This window comes from Meleagris gallopavo, chromosome Z (assembly GCF_905368555.1).
Source record: "Meleagris gallopavo chromosome Z, MGAL_WU_HG_1.1, whole genome shotgun sequence".
In the NCBI taxonomy this organism is placed as follows: domain Eukaryota; kingdom Metazoa; phylum Chordata; class Aves; order Galliformes; family Phasianidae; genus Meleagris; species Meleagris gallopavo.
Window position 1 is genome coordinate 42710942 of NC_139435.1, and position 21345 is coordinate 42732286.

At 35.9% G+C, this 21345-nt stretch overlaps 1 protein-coding gene and 1 pseudogene across 2 annotated transcripts in view; one reads left to right on the forward strand and one right to left on the reverse strand.

The window, feature by feature from the left end:
• The window catches only part of LOC146542229 (uncharacterized), a 417733-nt pseudogene that overhangs the window by 242426 nt on the left and 153962 nt on the right, over nt 1-21345 (forward strand).
• The window catches only part of LOC104915132 (contactin-associated protein-like 4), a 212022-nt gene that overhangs the window by 128458 nt on the left and 62219 nt on the right, over nt 1-21345 (reverse strand). For both annotated transcript variants that reach the window (XR_014880595.1, XM_085213872.1), the window contains exon 3: nt 8739-8932. Coding sequence is in view for 1 of the 2 variants with exons in the window: in XM_085213872.1 (XP_085069998.1) it covers nt 8739-8932 (194 nt within the window). In the remaining variant the exon portion in view is untranslated. The remainder of the gene's footprint in view (nt 1-8738; nt 8933-21345) is intronic.

Consider the following 21345-nt stretch of genomic DNA (forward strand, 5'->3'; position numbering starts at 1 on the left):
TTTCTCCTATATTTGGCTATATTTGGCCAGTAAGAATCATACCTAAAAAACTTAAATTCACAAAACCTAAGGATTCTAATGGTGTTTAGATGTTAATTTCAAGTTACTGTGCAGAACTTAATTACTTGAGAAAACTAGAAGGCAGAATTTATTAAGAATTATTATTAATGTTTAGGTATGGACTCAAAGTGTAGCATGCTACTAAACAGCTCTTACAGAATTGATTATACACCTATTCAATCTTAGGTCACAGGGAACAGGAAGTAGCAAGATAAAACAGCAGGAAATTTGCCTGAAATATAAAAATAATACTGATAAAATCAGATTCCTAATAGAAATAGGATTTTGGCAATTTATATGTTCTTTGGAGCTCCCCAGTTGTTGCAATTCAGAAGCATTTCAACTTTTAAGTTTGTGCATACATCCCTCCTATCACTCTTCTTCCAGGAGTCCAATTATCAAAGTTCACAGAAGAAATTAAATACAAGAGGACATAATGCCTGTCATAAATTCCAGATCTAAAACTTCAACTATCATAGTCTGAGAGATTACAGGCAAGATTCAGAAGTGCATTGAAGTATACTGTTGCAGATTATTTTAAAGAAGACCTTTGTATTCTTAGGATAAATGAAATGACTGAGAAAAAAACAGTAACAATCAGACATTGGTCAAAAAGTAATGATTTTTTGTCATTAGATAATACCAGAAACTCTTTGCTAAAACACTGCTCAATCATTCACGCTGAAGTTTCCAATTATACACTCTTTGAAACACAGGTTTACTGCATAGTTTATATGCATTTGAAACAAGATACCATTTGCCACAGAGTTAACTAGATCAATCTATGCCTGTGATGGGGGGGGGGGGGGGGAGGGGCAGTAGATCCCTGGTATGTGTGGAACACAATTCCACAACAAGAAATCATAACATTGATAATTGGCCAAGTCACAAGGAACATGATGGCATTTAGTCTCTTACACAGCGCCCCCACAATAAAGAGTGGGCTCATTGCTGGTAGCTGCTAAAAAGAGCTTAATGAATGGAAGCTGACAAGAGGAAGAAAAATAAAAAAAAATGAAAAAGCACTGCCCAGACTAAACAGTGCTCAAAGTTTACAAATATCCCAGAATACTGGCAGTACGCCTGGGCTTTCAAGGTAAAGTTTCTCAGCACAGAAACCTGAACTGCTGATAAAGTTCCCTAACTAAGCTCTCCGAGAGCAGAGAGATATATTCGTTCTAAAAGCTAAAAAGCAGCTTATGCCTGCATCCTCCACCACAAAACTGTCACAAAGTTAACTAGATCAATTTATGCCCATGACATAGGGGCAGTAGGCCCCTGAGCTCCCCCCGGCCCCACAAAGTTTTTTTTCTCCCCCACAAATCAGTTGCCGTAATACAAGCAAGAACAATTTACATTTTACTTGTTATAGTGTAGTCTCTCCTGCCCCCAATATCAATCCTCAGTTTGGTTGCTATGACCAAAGATTTGCTCAAGCAGATGAGGAGATGCCAAAGACCTAGCTCAGGACTGATAACACTGCCTTGATGACAGAGATAATAACCACCAATGAATACTTTGTAAATAGCGAACAGCCCAAGAACCCCTTGATCACTAATCCTCATAGCAAGACCACACATGACCTCCTGTTTCCTTCTAAATACCATGAAGCTTGAGTGACTATGGTCACGAAGTAGACTATGTGGAACAACAGTTGTATGTGACTTACTCACATGTCTATCTCTTATGAGAAAGTACAGTGTTGAAGAAAGCTCCAGAGTGCAATGAGGTGAGCATACAAAGAGTCTGTTCCATGACTGTTCTCTAAGCAACACAATCTGAAACCTTAGATTGCCGGTAGTACCAGAGGATCTTGATATGCTGACTCTAAGAGATATATCATGGAAGCTGGTGTGTAAATACTGCAGCTACATTCTATACTTTGGAACTGATAAACTGCATAGCTGCCATAGTCAGCAGTTTTTCACTTTCTGTCACATCAATTGCAATATATATATATATGTGTGTGTGTGTGTCTGTGACCAGAGTTACTCAAACTCTACCTGAAAGTAAGAAAATGCTATAAAAATAACTTAGGAGAAATTTGAAGCACAATACTACTTACAGAAAAGTCAGGATAACATTGCTGACTCAGCATTGCTGAATCAGGTGATGCGCTGATCTGAATGCCCCGAAATGGACACCAGTTGGGTAAGATTCAAATACTGAGTTATGCCAAATATTTTCCTGGAGAACTTAGAAGCCTCTGTGGAGTTGTTCCATATTTTAAAATGTTTGTCATCAGCTGCATTATTCGCATTCTTGGTACTTGTACATGCTCTGGAGACAGTGTATTTATCACTGACAATCTAAAAGCACTACTCATTAGCCCATCCAAGAGTGTGATCTGAGTGTGATCAAGCTCCTTAAGGATGGCCATGTTTCCTCATTCAAACACAACTAGATCAAAGAAGCATGATGCTATTGGTCTATTCGTAATTCTCATGTGTATTGAACATGATTGCACTAAAAGCACTGAACTGGGCATCACTCAAAATCTAAGCCCAGCCACCCCCAAATCCTCTGATATTTGAAGACAAGCTGAAGCACAGGGGAGTTCATTTTCTGTCAAACTTCTTGACCCTTTGACACAACAATGACATTAGTTATTTCTTGAATGTTTATTAAAGATAAATATAAGATAACGAAAGGTTCTGACTGAAGAATGATCCTGAGTTGGAACAGTGGGTTCTGATAGGGAACATAACTGGATTGCTACATGGCTAGAAGCACGGGCTGCATGACAGTTTTAAGGAAAGCAGTATTTGCAGCTAGAGCTGCTTATCTTGTTTTGATAGGGAATCAACCTTGCCAGTTATCTTGTTTTGCAGATTGTTGAGCTTGCATGGAAGCAGGTGTTCCACCTAGGCTCTGCATAGTGCTGGCCATGCAGATGCATTGTACAAGTAGAAAAAATCCTGCAGATCATAGAGAGATTAAAAGTAGGAGGTGGGCTGTAGTAGATTGGTGGGGAAAAGTGCAAAATGAACTAGGGGAAGCCCTGCTGATTCTACCTATTGCACCCAGTGCCAGCATGTTCCTTTTATTTATCCTGTATAGCATTTAATCCATCTCTCAAGGGTTGGTAGGTAATATTGCTTAGGCAGTTTCCACTTGCTGCTTCTCTAAGATATACTGTCTCTCAGATCTAAACATACCCTGAAATAACTCATATCCTTTTAGAACTTAGAATCTGTTTAAAATAATGAACAGGTTTGGTGGGGGGTGAGCCTGCCCATTATAAGATGTGGTATGGCATAGCTACGTGAGGGTGACAGAGTGCTAGCAGAGGTCCTCAACCTGCTGCCCTGAGAAGTACAGACAATGCTAGCAGCACATAAAAAACCTCTGAAGATGAGGCAGTGACTGCTAGGGCAATACAAGAAGGCAACAAGGAAACTCAAGTGAAATACTTAAAAGGAATTAAGTAAAAACCTGACAAGACCAGCTGCCCAGATGAAGTGCCTCTATACCAATGCATGCAGCTTGGGAAACAAACAGGAAAAGCTGGAAGCCCTGTGCTACTAGAAAACCATGATACTAGTGCTGTCAGCAAAACTTGGGGGAATAATTCCCATGACTGGAGTGTGGCTATCAATGGATGCAAGCTGTTCAAAAGGAATAGGTGAGGAAGGAGGGAAGAGAGTGTTGCTGTCTACATCAGGGAAGGAATAGAATGTAAAAAGCTGTCCCTAAAGAACAGTCGTGAGCAAGTTAAAAGCCTGTGGGACAGAGACAGAGGCAGCAAAGGAAGCCTTGTGATCAGTGTCTACTACAGGCCACATGATCAAGCAGAGCCTGTTAATGAAGCCTTCCATCTCCAGCTACAGGAGGTGTCGTGATTGCAAACACTGGTCCTGCTGGAGTACTTCAACCATCCAGACATCTGCTAGAAAAGTAGCATGGCAAGCTGTAGGCAAGCCTAGATGCTCCTGGAATGCACTGAGGTTAACATCCTAAATGAAGTATTAAACAGCCCAACCAGGGAGAATGCAGTACTGAACTGTTGCTCACCAGTGCATATTATCTGATTTGGGACATCAGGATTGGAGGTTGCCTGGGTTGTAGTGACCATGCTATGATTGAATTCACTCTCCTGAGGGATATGAGAGTGTCCAGGCAAAAGTAAAATTAGAATGCCAAATTTTAGGAAAGCTAACTTTCAGCTCTTCAGGGAGTTAGTCAACAAAAGAGCCTGGGAAACTGTTCTCATAGGCAAGGGTGCAGAGCAGAGCTTGTAGATCTATTATAGATCTAGATGTACTATTGAGGTCCTGGAGCTTCAGAGGCTCAGAGAAGGGCAATGAAGCTTATGAGGGCTCTGGAGCACAAGCCTTATGAGGAGCACATGAAGGAGCTGGGATTGTTCAGTCTGGAGAAGAGGAGGCTTGGGGATGACCTTGTTGCTCTCTACAACTACCTGAAGGGAGGTTGAGGTGAGGTGGGTGTCAGCCTCTTCTCTCATGTAACTAGCAATAGGACTAGAAGGAATAACAACAAGTTGTGCCAGAGGAGATTCAGGTTGGACATTATTAAACAGTTCTTCTCCAAGAGCAGTCAGGGAATGGGCTGCCCAGGGTGGTGGTGAAGTCACCATTCCTTGAGGTGTTCAAGAAACATTTAGATTTTGTACTGAGAGAGATTAGGGTTAGTGGGAAATACTGGTGATAGGTGGATTGTTGAACTGGATAATCTTACAATTCTTTTCCAACCTTGGTGATACTATGATTCTATGATTTTTAAGGAAGAGCTCTTTTTCCTCAGTGTAGGAAGTCAGAAAAAGAAGGCAAGAGACTGGCATGGGTGAATCAGGACCCCTGATCAAACTAAAGAGCTCAAGATCCCTAAAATCCAAATCCTTGACAGAGGAAGTTGGGAATACGTGCAGCCATATAATTCACTATTTATAAAATTTTATTATGTATCATCAAAATTGTAAAAGTTAGAAGTAAATTACTTCCATATCAACTCAGAAGATTGAGAAAATGCTGGCATATATATATGTGTGTGTACGTACAAAACTTTCCATTTTCTCATCAGCTTAGATAAGTGAAATGGAAAATAAGCCTTAAAATATAAGCTTACTAATATATACAGACAAAAAACATATTTCATTTTCCATTAAAAATGTTAAAAGATTTACTTTTAAAAGTAAGTGTTATTATAACAAGGAAACAGTTAATCTATGAAGAAACCTAGTAACTGTAATGGAATCAGAAGTATCTTTAGTGATTAAAGGATTTTAAATGCTAAATGAAATCTATATGAAAGATAAACTTACTGATGTAAGATAGCAAGTAAGGTGTGCACTTATGTCATCAGTGAACTGTCAATGAGAATGATATTGCAAAATTGCTATAACTCTTTTTAGATCAGTTCCTATCATGTAGAGAAGTGAAGAATAATCACATTCAGCAAGCAAAGAGGTGATCTCAGAGCAAACTGATAATAAATTATTTTGCAGGCAGTAGGAGGAAAAAAAATATATGGATACATGATACAGCTCAAGCTAACAAAGACATCAAACCATTCTTAACACTGACCAAAGAGTTTATATAACTAGATCACATTCAAATGCTTAGGTAAGTCCTCTTTGCATCTCAGTTGCAAAAATCTTGAAGTGGGTGAAAAAAAATTATAAAAGAAAGAGATATGGAATAATCATGAGGCAGAATAAATTTGGGATTAACAAAGACACTACATCACTTCTATCCAGAAGTATCACTGGATGCATTCAGTGCCAGGCTGGATGTGGCTCTGGGCAGCCTGGTCTAGTGGTTGGTGGCCCTGCACATGGCAGAGAGGTTGAAACTAGATGATCTTTGAAGTCTTTTTCAATCCAGCCCATTCTATGATTCTATGATTCCATGATAAGTGTAATTAAAGTTACATGCCACATCTGAAGAATTGTGGTGACTGAAGCTTCAGAATCAAAAATTAAAATAAGCCAAAAGGTGACAAAGGAAATTAAAAAACAAATTCTAGAAAGGAAAAAGAAAAAAAAAAAAAAGCTGTAAAATTGTAAAGAAAGTATGCACTCAGGTGTAGAAAGAGTGAGTGCAAAATACAGATATTTATATACACAGAAGTATTCTGAAGTACTAATAGCACCACAGCTCTCTCAGAGAATCACAGAATCACAGAATCGTAGAATGGCTTGGGTTGGAAGGGACCTCAAGGATCCTCAGGTTTAAATCACCTTTGTGATTACCAATCATTAGATCAAATAGTAGCCCAAATTGCCCAGGGCCTCATCCAACCATGCTTTGAATACCCCCAGGGATGAGACATCCACAGCATTACTGAAAAACTTGTTCCAGCACTTCACTACTGTCTCAATGAAAAACTTCCCCCTGATACCTAATTTAAATCTTCCTTCCTTTAGTTTAAAATCATTCCCGACCTGTCCATCACTATGCACCCTTGTAAAAAGTTGATTGATCTCCCGCTCATAATTTAAATACTGGAAGGCTGTAATGAGGTCACCTTGCAGCCATCTTTGCTCCAGACTGAACAAGCCCAACTCCTGTAGCCTGTCTTCACAGCAGACGTGCTTCGGTCCTCTGATCATCTTCATGGTTCTCCTCTGGACCCCTCCAACAGCTCAAAATCTTTCCTGTGTTGGTGGCCCCAGACTATTACTCCAGATGGGGCCTCAGGTGAGCAGAGTAAAGGAGGGATAATCACATCTCTTGCCCTGTTGGCCACTTCTCTTCTGATACAGCCCAACATACTGTTTGTCTTCCGGTCTGCAAGCATTGCTGGCTCATGTTAAATTTTTCATGCACCACGACCCCTAAGTCCTTCTCAGTAGGGCTACTTTCAAGGAGTTCTTCTCTCAGTCTGTAAACATACCTGGGATGTACATGTATGTACGCACATGTGTAATAATGTTTACATATACATATGTATGTGTGTGTGTGTGTGTGTGTATATATATATATATATATATATATGTGCGTATATTTTTTATATATGTTTTTCCAAAGCACAGTAGCAGTCAAGGGAAATTACTTCCTCTGGTAAGAAATCTTGCAACAGGGCAATGACTTAATCAAAAAGAAGAGAGAAACAGGTATACACAATAGGTATAAAATGTGGGATGTTCTTGCCTGAAATTAATTTGGGCACTTCTTTTAAGAAGAGTTAACACAATGATCAGAGAAAAATCTGCAAAGCAAAGAAAGATTTAAAACTTTCATTCAAAGACCACATTTATGCACTGGTTTAAAATGGAGCAAATATATTTCTCTAGGAGCAGAATTCCTAAATAAAGATGCGTATAAAAGATCAATAGAGAATCCCTGAAATTGGTGGTTTATGTCCTTGAATTATTCATCACTGCCTGTAAGTCATAACTCCAATCTGCACTGCAGTCATTAAGGTAATAACATTTTTATTAAATTTGCAAGAATGGAATGGTTTACTTTTCCTCTATTATTGCAATGTCTGCAATAGCATTTAGCAATTTAAGGAACTTTGCTGTTTTACTGACGTAATGACCATGTCACTGTTTACAGTAAAAGTGTATTTCAAAAATGCCTTCACTGAAGAGAACAAACAGCTCCACTTCTCAGATTTCTTTTATCAGTCTATCTGAAGATGGGTAAAGACAATATTGTCGTATCATACGCTCATTAAATTTGGAAGATTCTTTTTCTTTTCTCACTCCTCATAGGCATATGGATTAGAAACTTTTATTTCTTGTTATGGAAACACAATCTGAGGCAGAAGTATAAAGTGAAGTAAAATCCAAAATGAAGTATAATTATGCAACAAGTAAGCCACTGCATAATCTCATTATACCATAGATGAGGTTTGACAATACAATAACAGGAACATCTAGAATTAAAAGTCAAAATTCAAGTGCATAATGTGAAACACATTTTAACATAATGTTTAATTGCAGCAAAAAACATTGAAGCCTACAGTTTTGTAAAATTAAAAAAAATGAATCAGCTCTTTGTTTGGATAGAAGAACAGAAGAATGACAAGATGAAATCAGAGTACAAAGAAACTGATATTATTCCAATAATCAGGTCTGTAGACACTGGGGTACAAAGAAAGATATAACCATAGTCTAAAGATGTATTTTAATGTTCTACTTCTATTTTGGACATTGTCTATCTGAGAATCTTCAACTCTCATTAAACTTAGCATTAATGGGATGTGATGGACATAGTCGCACTTATAAATTATTAACTACAAAGATAGTAGGTGAAAAAATGCTTAAAATATCAAATCAAGATCAGAATCTAGACTTGGAATTAGGAACAAAAATTATGCTTACATGAAATGGTTCTTTCTGCATATCTTTATATCTTTTTTTTTTTCAATGAAAAAGCAAGTTTGATATGGAATCAATACAATCAATATTTTAGGAAAACAATTTTATCATACACAGAAGAAAAAAAAGGAGATTTTGCAGTAATACTCTAGTCTTCAGAATACATTCTTGAATCATATTATTTCATTTAAAAAATGAAATTAAAAATGAATTTTTAAGTTTGTTTGCTTTTCAGTGCTCATTATCTTGTCAAAAGCTAGAATTTTTCATGCATCTAATTGTTTCAAAATTTTCATTGTAGTTCTTTATATTCCACTGCCTTGCTTGCTACACATCTCCAAAATTTTATGTCTTCTGGAGAAATCTAATTCTCATTATTGAAGTAACATACCCAAATGCTTTCCTCTTGATGATATTGTTTCCAGTTTCGTCCACTATCACTGAACATTAGAAGGTAGTTTGTTACCCAGTCAGAGCTTCCATAACCACCTTGAGTAGCAACAGCAGTTATCTCAGTTCTTTCACCAAGGTCAATCTGAAGCCATTGATATTTATTAGACACAAGTGGAGACCAACCACCAGCACCTAAAAAAGAATGAAAAATATTGAAATTTACAAAATTCTAATACAAAAAAAAAAAAAAAAAAAAAATTAACATGTATTTGCTTCAAAATTCTTTAGGTAATACCTAGCAACTCTTGTAAAGTATGTCCTCAAAGGGGAAGTGCTCCAGCCCTCTGATAATCTTGATGGCCCTCCTCTTGATCTATTCCATTAACTCTTTGTCTTTCTTGTTCTGAGGGCTCCAGAACTGAACACAGTACTCAAGATGGGGTCTTATGAGAACAGAGTAGAGGGGCAGAATTACCTCCCTTGACCTGCTGATCACAATTTTCTTGAAGCAACTGAGGATATTTTGCATTTTGAACATTCATTGCTTTAGTTTTCCTCTAACATTAATATTCAAGTCATATACATGACAGTACAGTGGTGTTTCCTCACACTCTTCTCCCAAGTAATGAACAATGCTTTTCTTCAGAAATCATGCCAAGAAATATTATTCATTAGAGTGATGTATTTACAGTTTGGTGAACTCAGGTTCACCTGAGTTCTCTTCTCTTAGACAGTGTTTAATAGGATTATAACCCTGTAATGTGATTCTTGGATAAAGACATTAACTTCACCAGAGACACTTTCTTCCATGCAGATTGCCTGCATTTCCAGAAGATTTTTATTGTTATGCACTTCAGATATATTTTAGGTAGTATGAAATGATTTTCTTTACTTCTGGAGGTGAAATATATACTGGCTTCCCCTGTGAGCACTGATATAAATACATAATAATATCAAATGAACATTAGCTCCTTATCCTGTCATCTGCCTGTTAAGGATGTGTTTTAAGAACATGAACTTTGATATTTCCTTAGCCTCACAATGTTGGCAATATCATTAAAATTAAGACATTTGAAATAGCAAAATCAGTAAAGTTAGTAAAAAGATAGCAAATAAATAAATTAAAATGAAATCAGTTAAAAGTGACTGGGAAAAAAAACCCACAAAAGTTCAAATGTGTGGCAAAAAATAGCTGAATATTCTTACAGTGAATTTTGAGGATCATACCATTTAAAAAATACCCATCTCAACAGATAATTTATTAAGAGATGCTTAAGTATTTCAACATGGCACTGGGTAGCTATCGGGCTGTCAGGTTACTTTTGCTTCATTTTAAAAAATTCTGAGCTGTCAAGAAGATAAGCTTCCCACTCTGTATGAAGAGAATCCCACAAACTTTATTATGCTCTATGATTACCTTTAACTGTGTTGCAATATAAACTACATAAAAGTTGATAATAATATATGCATTCCCAGCTTCTTCACTTACAATGCATTATGCCATTTAGCTAATGTTATCACTTATGTCAATTTCAAATTCAATCTATCTTTGCATGTTTAGACCTAATAACTACTAGCTACGTGTATTTTAAAAAAAAAAATCTAAACTAACACACATAAAAAAAAATACTTTACTTTGATTGACTAAGCTAAGTATATTACCTATACAGATTACTTAACGGAAGATAATTTTAACTTCTGATAAAAGCCTCATCAGGGATAAATTCAGCTGATCATTTTACAAGGCACATATTCTACATCCAAGTAATTGACAATTAAGGCTTCTTACCCATAGAAAGGTCAAATGAAGTGTGTTAAGACATTAAAAAGACTGAAATACTAAAAAGTTACACACACAAAAGTTAAAAAAGCTGTATACTTAAGGGAAAACTATCCAATAAGAGGTGTTCATGTATTTCTCTCAGGTGAGATTCCCCTTTGCATCTCAGAAGAGTATCAGAATCAGATAAATGCTGGGTTAGAAATAATTCATCTCAATTTTAAGAAAACTGTTCTAAACTTAAACAAAACAGATGAAAACTAGAGTTTACACTATTATAAACTTCCATTTATACAGCAGCAAAGTACAAGAAAAATAATTCTAAGGAAGAAAGTGACAAGTGAAACTGAGAAAAAGATGCAGAACTTTTGGCTTTGAGTAAGAACTGAACACAGAATCTAGTTTGAAAACAGAAGGGGCAGAGAGTGATTGTGAGATTAGAAATCATATCTGTTGGCTTGTCAGTTCTAAAAAAATATATAAAATTATGCTATTTTTCAGCCATGTGTTTGATAGTTGCATCATCTTTTACCTTTAATATATAAAAAAATACAATTCATAGAATCATGGAATGGCCTGGGTTGAAAAAGACCTCAAAGATCATCAGTTTGAACCATCCTGTTATGTGCAGAGTTGCCAACCACTAAACCAGGTTGCCTGGAGTTACATTCATCCTCCAGGGATGGGGCATCCACAGCCTCCTTGGGCAACATATTGCTGTGTGTCACTACCCTCTGAGTGAAAAACTTCCTCCTAATATCTAACCTAAACCTCCCCTGTTTTAGTTTAAAACCATTCCCCCTCCTGTTTATATGCTCCCTTCAAATACTGGAAGGCCACAATGAGATCTACCCAGAGCCTTCTCTTCTTCAGGCTAAACAAATCCAGTTCCCTCAACCTTTTCATAGGAGAGGTTCTCAAATGCTCTGATTATCTTAGTAGACCTTCTCTGGACCCGTTCCAAGAACTCCACGCCCTTCCTGTACTGGGAGCCCCAGGCCTGGATACAGTACCCCAGATGGGGCCTCACAAGACCTGAGTAGAGGGGGACAATCACCTCCCTCTCCCTGCTGTCCACTCCTCTTTTAATACAACCCAGAACATAGTTGGCCTTCCAGTCTGCAGTCGCACACTGCTGACTTATGTCCCGCTTCTTGTCTACCAGGATCCCCAAGTCCTTCTCCACAGGGCTGTTTTCAAGGGGTTCTTCACCTATACTATATAAATTCTTGGGACTGACCCAACCCAAGTGCAGCACCCTATACTTGGTCTCATTGAACCTCATTAGGCTTTCATGGCCCAACTTCTCCAGCCTGTTCCAGGTCCTTCCGGATGGCTTCCCTTCCTTCCGATACATCAGCTGCACCGCTCAGCTTGGTGTCATCTGCAAACTTGCTGAGGGAGCATTTGAATGCCATCATCTTTGTCACTGATAAAGATGTTGAAGAGCACCAGTCCCAAGACCGACCATTGTGGGACACTGCTTGTGACCAACCTCCACCCTGACAATTGGTCCTCACCAGATTATTTCAGGACTAGAAAGTATTTCTTCTACTAACATTATCTGTATTTAGAACTATCTTACAAAACAGAATCCGGTCTAAGACCTAAAAAGATAAAAGGTCTTTCAAAGTAGTAAATCTCAGTTTTCAAATGGGTCACTATTGTCTGAAGTAAGGCCTGTATCTAGTTAGATGAAACTATCTTTTGCGTTTGTTGTATCTGAAGTCTAATCTTATTGTACTAGAATGGTGAATTTAGCAGGAACATTGTGTTCAGGTAAACTGTAAGGAGAAATAAACATTTTAATCAGAGATAACTAGAATGGTGGGTTTTGAATAACTGGGGAAGATAAGACTTGCAGCAAGTGATTAATTTCTACATAAAGGAGACATACTTACATGTTTATGGGACATTAAAACAAATTGTGACCTGCCACTTTAACATTGCATGGCTCTCATGAATTAAATGTTGTGGTTAAATATTTTTGCACTACTGAATGCCATAGAAATCCAATCAATGTCTTCATATCTTCCCACTGATTCTCAGAGTGTTTATATAACAGAGGTTGAAAATGTCCTAGCCATTAAGAATTGCCAACTTAGGAAATACTTCTATATAATCCTTCATCCTGAAACTAAAACAAAACAGAACTCCTCACTCATGAGAATATCCATTAAATTCCTGAGTAAAGATTGAAAAGTCCCACATGGCATCTGATTCTGAAAGTTATAAGTCTATCTCAGTTAGCAAGAAAATACTGAAGTTTTTCTTCCTAAAAGTTGAGGAATTGAAAGAATATTTCTGAGGGAATTTCTGGAACAAGTAAATAAAGAACAGATATCTATTAACTTACCCAATGTAAGCAGTTTTTCCTACATCAGAGTCAACGTGCAGAGCTTTCTTAATAGACATAAAAAATCATAGAATTTTCCTGGGACTATTGATCCAGGCAAAACAAGAGAAAAGCTATATAAATGCTTCAGTCAGGCAAACACACTTCTAAGGAGTGTGAGCTAATCAGCTACTTTAGGGGCCTCAGATGTAGAACAAGGTTAATTTTTTAGGAAAGTCTACCCTGTTTTAATATACTCTGAACCTCAGTATCAATGATGGAAGCAATTACTGCTTTTGAAGTCAATAATAAACTACATTTATTTTTTCATTTGTCACAGTATTTAATATACAAGAATCTCATATTTCACAATGGTAGCAGGTATTCTAAAAAATAATTTTAAATATTCTATTTAGAATATTTTAAATAATATTCTAAACAAATCTAAAAGTGATTTTAACAGTCACTTGGAACAAGTAATATTTAGAAAGTTAAAAGAAGTTTCCATGGCATCTTTGCCCCTTAAGCTTCTGTGTTGCTAGTAGTTTTGGTGAATGAGTGAGTGAGTGAATCAGATTTTGCATCTCATATTTAAAAAGCTTTGAAACTCATTTAGTCATTATTTATGTATTTCAAGGGAAACTTTCTCAAAGGTAACTGACATAGTCTATCAGAAGGTCAATTTACTGACAGTGATTCAAAGAGTTAAGCCATGATTATTTCTTCAGATTTTTCATCACCAACATACTATAAAGATCTGTGAGGAAGTTGTCTACACAAGTTGTATGTGTTGGAAAACTCAAGTCTGAGTCAAATATTTATGTAATTAATATATTCTTCAGTATTCTTAGAATGCAGGCCACACTTTCACTTAAGATTTTTGCAAAATATTGTAAAGAATTGTGAGGGATAAATAGCCACTTCTACTATATTATCAACTGTTCACAAGCTGCTTTGGACAGACTCCATGACTAGTGGGGCAGGAGGACACATGGACCCATGCCCTGGGATAGGGAAAAAAGGAAAAAAGGTGAAAGTGTTGAGAGATGGGCCTAAGGAAAAAAAAAAGGTGGCAATGATCTGAGGAGAAACAAACCAATTTACTAAATAACATATCAGAATGCAAGATAACACACTATAATACAATATACAACAGTATAATTGTATTGAAGCTAACAAATCAAATAAAATTATAGAGAGTGTCCAAAAGCTGAAGGCCTTACTCTAAGCAAGTTAAGGCAATATGGCTGGGAGCAGAGACGAGCCAGAAGATTAAAAGGGATGTCTTGTGACCTACAAATGGTTTTTGATCTTTCCCTCAGAGTGGAAAATGGTAGCAGAACAGCAAACAGTCCTGTTTTTTTTTCTTCTTCTGGGACAGATACTCGAAATGGGAGCATTAACTCTTTAACTCCCAGTACATTACATTATGTTATGATGTGGAATACTGATAGCAGAAATCATAAAACCATGACATATGTATAAAAAAAGGATCTTTTTTTCCCCCATTGAAAGGCTAGAATGAATGTCCTTCTAATAGATTTCTGCTAGTAAGTTTCTTGTTCTTCACAGCTTGTATTTCTTACCAAAAGAAAGTATTTTAGAAAGTTGTCAGCTTATTGCAAGATTTGCATCACTCTTAGCTATTACTGCTCACTTTTATCTGATGATCACAATGATTGTTAGCAAACTATATCATTTATTAGAAACGAAGAACTTCACTTAGCTTGCAGGTATACCCCTTTTTGGCAGATATTATGACAATAATCCAAGGCTGAAAGTAAATCCCAACTAAATTTGGGAAGTTTTTTCATTCTTAATGAAATTCATTCCTACATAAGCACTGTTCTCTTTTCCTATAGTCTAGGTTTAGGATGATGCATGAGAAGACCCTGTTGTGTGTGAAGCTTGAATTTTTACTTCTTATCTTTGATTTTCTGATTTTTTTATTTTGATCAGATAAAATGTTGTTTACATCTCATCATTTTGGATTTTGTCTGAGGATGTAATTTTGTCCATGGGTAGAGGATGCCTAGAAAATTTCATGCACACAGAAATGTCTTATTGCCACTGTCTCTCATTAGGCTGTTCAGTTTGATGAAAATCCTGATCTAGAATCCAATATTGATGTCCTTTCTAATTTCATACACGATACCACAGGAGCAAATATAAACCAGAGTGGATGTAGAAAGCAGATTTTAATATTTGTTGTAAGAAGACAAAAGGATATCATAGCTAGCTCTAACACTATTCAGAACAATTCAATAAAGCTGTGTAAATTGTTTCATCCTAAATATTTTTTACATGCTCTTTACTTAACTTTTGAGTGAATTGAAACACTTATTTTCTATTTTGAGTGTTATTATACAACATGTTAGTCTGCATTTGTAGCATGTAAAGCTAGGATCAATAATAATCCATAGTTTTTTGTCTCGCTCCAGTTTATAGGAGGGAGAGGAGGTTCTTTTAGTATATGTATCCCTGACAGCGAGACTAAGACACAAAGGGTCAAAAGTTAGCTCTACCAGTTTATTAGAAATCCTAGTTTCTTAGGCATATGGGAAAGGAAAGATAGGAGATAGAAAAGAGATAAAAGAAAGGAGTCCTTGTAGAAAGCAGGAGAGATTGTCACCAACGTGGCTCCAGCATAGATCATAGTAGGTCCAGAGATATCAGGAACTCGTCCTGGGAAAGGGAGAATGCCAGGAAGCTTTTTCCCCTTGAGGAATTTTCTGTGGAAGGTTTCTTTGGGAGTTCTTCGCCAAAGTGCTTAGTTTGGAGAGAGCCTTTTATCCCCTGTTTCTCAGGGCTTTTTTTCTTCTTCTTTTCTCTCTGTTAGTGTGACATACCTGGACCAACAGATAAGCGAGCAGGGAGTGGTGCCTTCATTGCCATGCACAAGCATGATCACTTTTACAGTGATCAGGTCCTTCAAGCTGCACACCCGAAAAAGACTCTTGTCCCACTTCTACTTAACTATTTAAGAAGAATTGTGGCATAGCAACACCAATCACTTAGATCACCAGAAAGGAGATACGAAGCAAACAAAAAAACAACACAGTTTTGTCTTTCACACTTTCATGGCCGAAAATGCTGTTACACTGGGAAATGTGTTTTTACATTTGAACTTCTGCAATTCATTCTGTTTTAAAAATCTTTATCTTTTTATAGCATTCTAGTTGCTTTCCTATAAATAAAAAATATTCAGTAAGTCAATTAAACAAATGTTTAATCTCTGCTTTGACGCTATGAAAACTATTCTCTTTTAAATATTTAATATGTAGTCTGCTTGTATACATTTAAATTTTGGGGAAACTTGATTTGACAAAATCAAAAGAAGATATCTCCTGCATAAAAAGTATTTCCCTAATTTAATATTCCATTTATGAGTCCCAGGATTATATCCATTTATGTAACTGCATGTCCTAGATACTGATCTTAGAGAATGTGTAGATTAATGTAAAAAAATATGTATACTCCTCTTTACACAGATATTTTTCAATAATTCATTTATATCTATAGAAACATTGTTAGATTCTCAGCTTAAAAAAAATTGCGTAACTCTCCATAAAACATGATATTTTGTTCTTTGTCATCTTGATAGAAACTTGTATGCTAAAATGTAGATACAGGAATGTATTGTGGAATTTTCAGAGAGACACTACTTAAGCAATCCATTAGTCCATTTCCCTCTCATGTTTTAATATTCTAACTATTGCAAAATGAATTATCATCAAACAAACAAACAAACAAACAAACAAATAATATTTTTAAAGACCTTCACTATTTATCGTTAAACTGAAAGGAATTTCTGTTCTTGTGATTCCTGTGCATTTCAGAATTCCTTGATTTTCATGTCAATATTTCACCAGAGAATGTGTAAATAAGTCCTTGTGATTAAGAAGTTTGAACAGTTCAAATTAAAAGAGTATAAAGAATATACTCCTTATTCAGTATTTTCTTAGTCATGTGACAGAGTGTAATTTCTGGAAAAAAAAATTAAAAAAAAAAAAAGGATGGGAAAATACAGTTGATCTAGAAAGTTAATATATCACGATTATCAAATATAATCATATCTGGCCTGATTTATAAGAGCTATTATACAATATATTTGTTTTAAAATGTTTAAATTATGTCATAATTATTGCCAGACCAAGATTTATATTATTGCTTCATGTAACTTTGGAGCACAATTTTTATTCATGAAATTCTAGCAGAGAATATTTTAAAAGAACATGCTCAAAATGTCACAACTTACTAAAATTTGTACTCTCTATTCTTCCTTGTAAGACTTAATTTTATAAAGTAACAATTCTTTAGCACGAGTCAAGGCAAATTTGTATTAAAACTTCCCAAAAAACAAGAAACAATTTTTGAGGGTTACTAATATGTGACTGTCATGTAAATAAATAAATAAATATGTCCTATTCTTCAGAATAAATAATATTCACAATATTATGACATTTTGTAGCAGGGAAAAATAAAATAATAATAATAAAAAAGTGTTGAACTTGTTTTTGTAACTGTGTTAAAATTGAATGAATTTGTGTTATTCTAATGTTACTAAACTGAATACAAAAATGCATTATTCTTTTATTGAACATCTTAGAATTTATAAGAATACTTGTGTATTCTTATCTGAAGAATTTCTAGTTTAGTGTGTAGGGAAAAAATAGACAAGTAATATGTTTGTTTTTTCTGTTATTATTCAGTAGCTGAGTGTCTTTGCTGAGCCGTCATGGAGCTGAGAGATCTAATAGCTAAAGTTCCACTTCTCAATACTGATTCCTTAGGTATTTCAATGCCAATGTGTTCATTTTTATTTACAGATAGGATGATATTTATAAGATCTTGGTGTGGGCCACCTATCAACACCTATCAGTAGACCTGATATTAGTCAACAGTTAATGGGGCCTTTTACAGAAGGATTTCAGCTCTGATCCTTCGTTGTCAAATCAATGCCTGTTAGTTGTATTCTCTTCTATTCACAGAGAATGGAAAAGATATGGAACTGCATTTCAAATCCACTGATCTGTAAAAAATGCCAGAGCAATTACTTCATAGGAAATCTTGGAAGTATAGTTTATTATTATCAATTACTTTCAATTTCAATTCCCTTTTTCAGATTTACAAACAGACTGAAATTTTCTGATGCTGTTTTCAGATTTTTTTTCCTATTTCCTTTATTATTATTACTTTTTTTGATCATTAATATGTGGATTTTTGTCTTCCCTTATAAACTCCCACATTTGGATGACTTTGTAAGAAAGACTTAATGCAAGACAGGTGAAGGGGTGTGCCTGCTCCAATGAAGAACTGGTGCCACTGAGATATATGGGATATGAAATTACTAACTGTAAAATTCAATCTAGGCAAACTGGTGTGAGAATCCTTCTTTGTTTTTTGGCTCAAAGCTTGCTTCCTGAGGTATTTCTTGCGATAAGACTGACTTGTCTAGAAGATGAGTGATGGGTGTTGCCGTGTGCCAATCAACATCACTGTGTGGACAATTTTAGCTGTTTGCCTTTGCAAGAGAGTGCTCAGGACAGTTTACTGGCAGAAGATCTAGCCTGTGATTAAATAACTCCAGCTTGCTATGAGAGACTGGGGGATGATGCCATTGTATCCTGTGAAGGCAAGATACAAGTTGGCGCCTCCCTGCTGCCTCTTATCTGCTGGCAAGGCCAGGGAGATAGGAACAAAGGAGTTTCCACTGAGATCCCAAAGCCAGAACTGCCACTCCAAGGAGAGCTGACTCAACCACTTTGGATTTGAGCTGTCACTCCAAAGAGAGCTGACTCGACCACTTTGAAACTATTGAAAAGGGGCCATCATCGCCATAGTTGTCGTCATCATCGTCAACAGAACAACACTACCCGATGACCCATCACTACTGAAGATCAATGACTGAACTATGAACCACGCTGGATCCGTGGTGGTGACTATCTCCCTCTTGCTTCCTATAGAGATTCCTTGCTTCTTCTTTTCTATCTTTTCTATCACCCTCCTTCCCTTCCCCATTACCCTAATTCATAATAGTGTCCGTCCTCCCGTTCCCCATCTCCCTAATTAAGATTTGTAATAAACTGGTTGGACCAACATTTAAACCATTGTTTCTTAATCTCACGCTGGGTATACAGATATTAAAAGAACTTCCTCTCCCTCCCATAAATTGGAGCAAGACAACTGGGAGATGGATTAAATGCTAGAAGGAAATCTGCAACCCTGTAAGCCAAACTACTTTAGGAAGTGGTAAACTATAGAGATGAGCTTGTCCTTGTCTCCTCTGATCTTAAACATTTTGGAAGGATGTCATGCTTTTATGAGTATTCCATACCGTGACATCATGTGGCAGGCTGTTGGTGCATTGTGGAACTGTACCTCCTGGTCCCATGCTCTTTAGTGGTCTTACGTGAGTTCCAACTCTTCAAGAGGAACTACTATTCCCAAGAGCCTCTGGTGTTCCCTGTATTATCAGGATTCCAGGTGACAGGGATGAACAGTTCTTCCATGTTCCGGCAACACAGCAAGCAGCACAGTCAGAACTTCCCTCTCTCCAATTTTACTTGATCTATGAATTGTAACTCTTTTTTCTAATGATTGTCTTGCATTGTTTTACTATTTATAGTAAATTTGTTATCTCTCCTTATCTTAATTGGGTTGTTTCTCTTTCCCCTTTCATGCTTAAAAGCATGAGTAAATGAGTGAAGACATACTGCCAGAAAAAAAAAAAAAAAAATCATCTTCTGTAAACTCAAATTTTGACATTTAGAAAATTCTTATTTACCGCTATGTATGTCTTCCCAAAGCTGCTTCAGATCGTGACACTAGGCCAAATATACCAGTATTCACACTGAATTTCCAAATTTTTATGTGCCAGAAAACATATTTGGATCTAACTTTGCCAAATTCCTCCTGTTTTCCTTTCAATTCTGAATTCCACAATATTGTGAGTATCAGAGGGACAACTGCTTCAGAGTAAATCACAAGGCCTCACTCTAGCTGTAACAGAAGTTCTTAAAATTAAGTGAAATACATGGATTTGATTATGATAATTTCAAAGTTTCTAGGGCTCCTGGAAGAGACAGAACACTTTTTCTGGATTTGTGATGCAGAAATATCTTGCATGCTTATAAATACTGGAAAAAGAGCTACAGGGATTTTGTGCACTTGCAATTGAGCATGAAGAACCCCATGGATGTGTATAATGTACCTAAAGCATCACTATTCAGAATAGTATGATTATATGTACATGTATATGTACACACAGCAGAAAATTTATAGATAGAAATAAAAATCATACAATTAATTTTATAATCCATGTATATAATAATAATTGAGGTATCTAATCAGAATATAAATAGAGACAAGTAATGAAGTAGCTAGAAAAAAAAAAAGAAAAAAGAAAAAGAAAGAAAAGAAAAAAGGAAGAAAGAAAAGAAGTTAAAGGATTTTTTGTTGCACTTCCAAATAACAGATGAGGTGGATTTTATTGTTTTTATTATTATTATTTTCCTCTCTTCAGGAAATGATAAACAATAAAATTGCCTTATTGATTTCTTCATTTGTTTATCACTTGTATATCTATCAGTTTCATCTGGTAGAATATTAAATGATACAAAGTCTTTTCCATACCTCTCTAGACTGAAAAAATAATTAAGATTTCATTGTTGGCAAAACAAAAATGGCAAAACAATCCCTAGAGGAAGTACAGTCAACAGTGTAATGAGTTGTGAAGTTATGATTTTAATGAGTCATTTGTTTCTTGCCTGAGATATTTTTTGATGGCTACTCTTGTAAACTTATCAATTTCAGGGTTGACTTTTTTATTAAATGGAGACAGCTAGCCTTCTGCAGTGAATTAGCAGTTAGCCTTGTGATATATACAGAAACTACTTATAAGAGACTGTGACTTCCCTGCAAAATATAGGGACAGAGAGGGATAATACTAAGTCATAAAAGCAGCTCAGGCTAATAAAAAAAAGTATTTTTCAATTATCAGTCTTACACCTAAATATGGCTACAGTGCCCAAGAGTAAGTGCAGAAATCAGAATGTACCAGAAAACATAGCTGTTAAATACTTATAAATACATGGAGCTCGGTTGATCATTAAAAATCGATGGCAAAACTCAAATATGACCTGATTTACTGCATTTTAGATTATGTGTGTGCTACACATAACTAATGCTCAAAGATTTCATTGAACTTTCCATTGAATATTTGCAACTTGGCAAATGGAAATGCATTTACGTGTATGACATGGATTTGTTAAACTTAATAAATCTAAGTCAGAATGCTTACATTTTAATAATACAATCTATTTTCTACATGGAATATATGACTGTTATTATGCAGAAATTTGAAAAAATTGTAAAGACATACAAGTTTCATTTACTTAGTATGAAGATCTCAGCTGAAATCATCATGAAGAGGGAACTAAGAATATTTTTAAATCTATGCCTTAATTGAAATCCACTGATGAATGACTT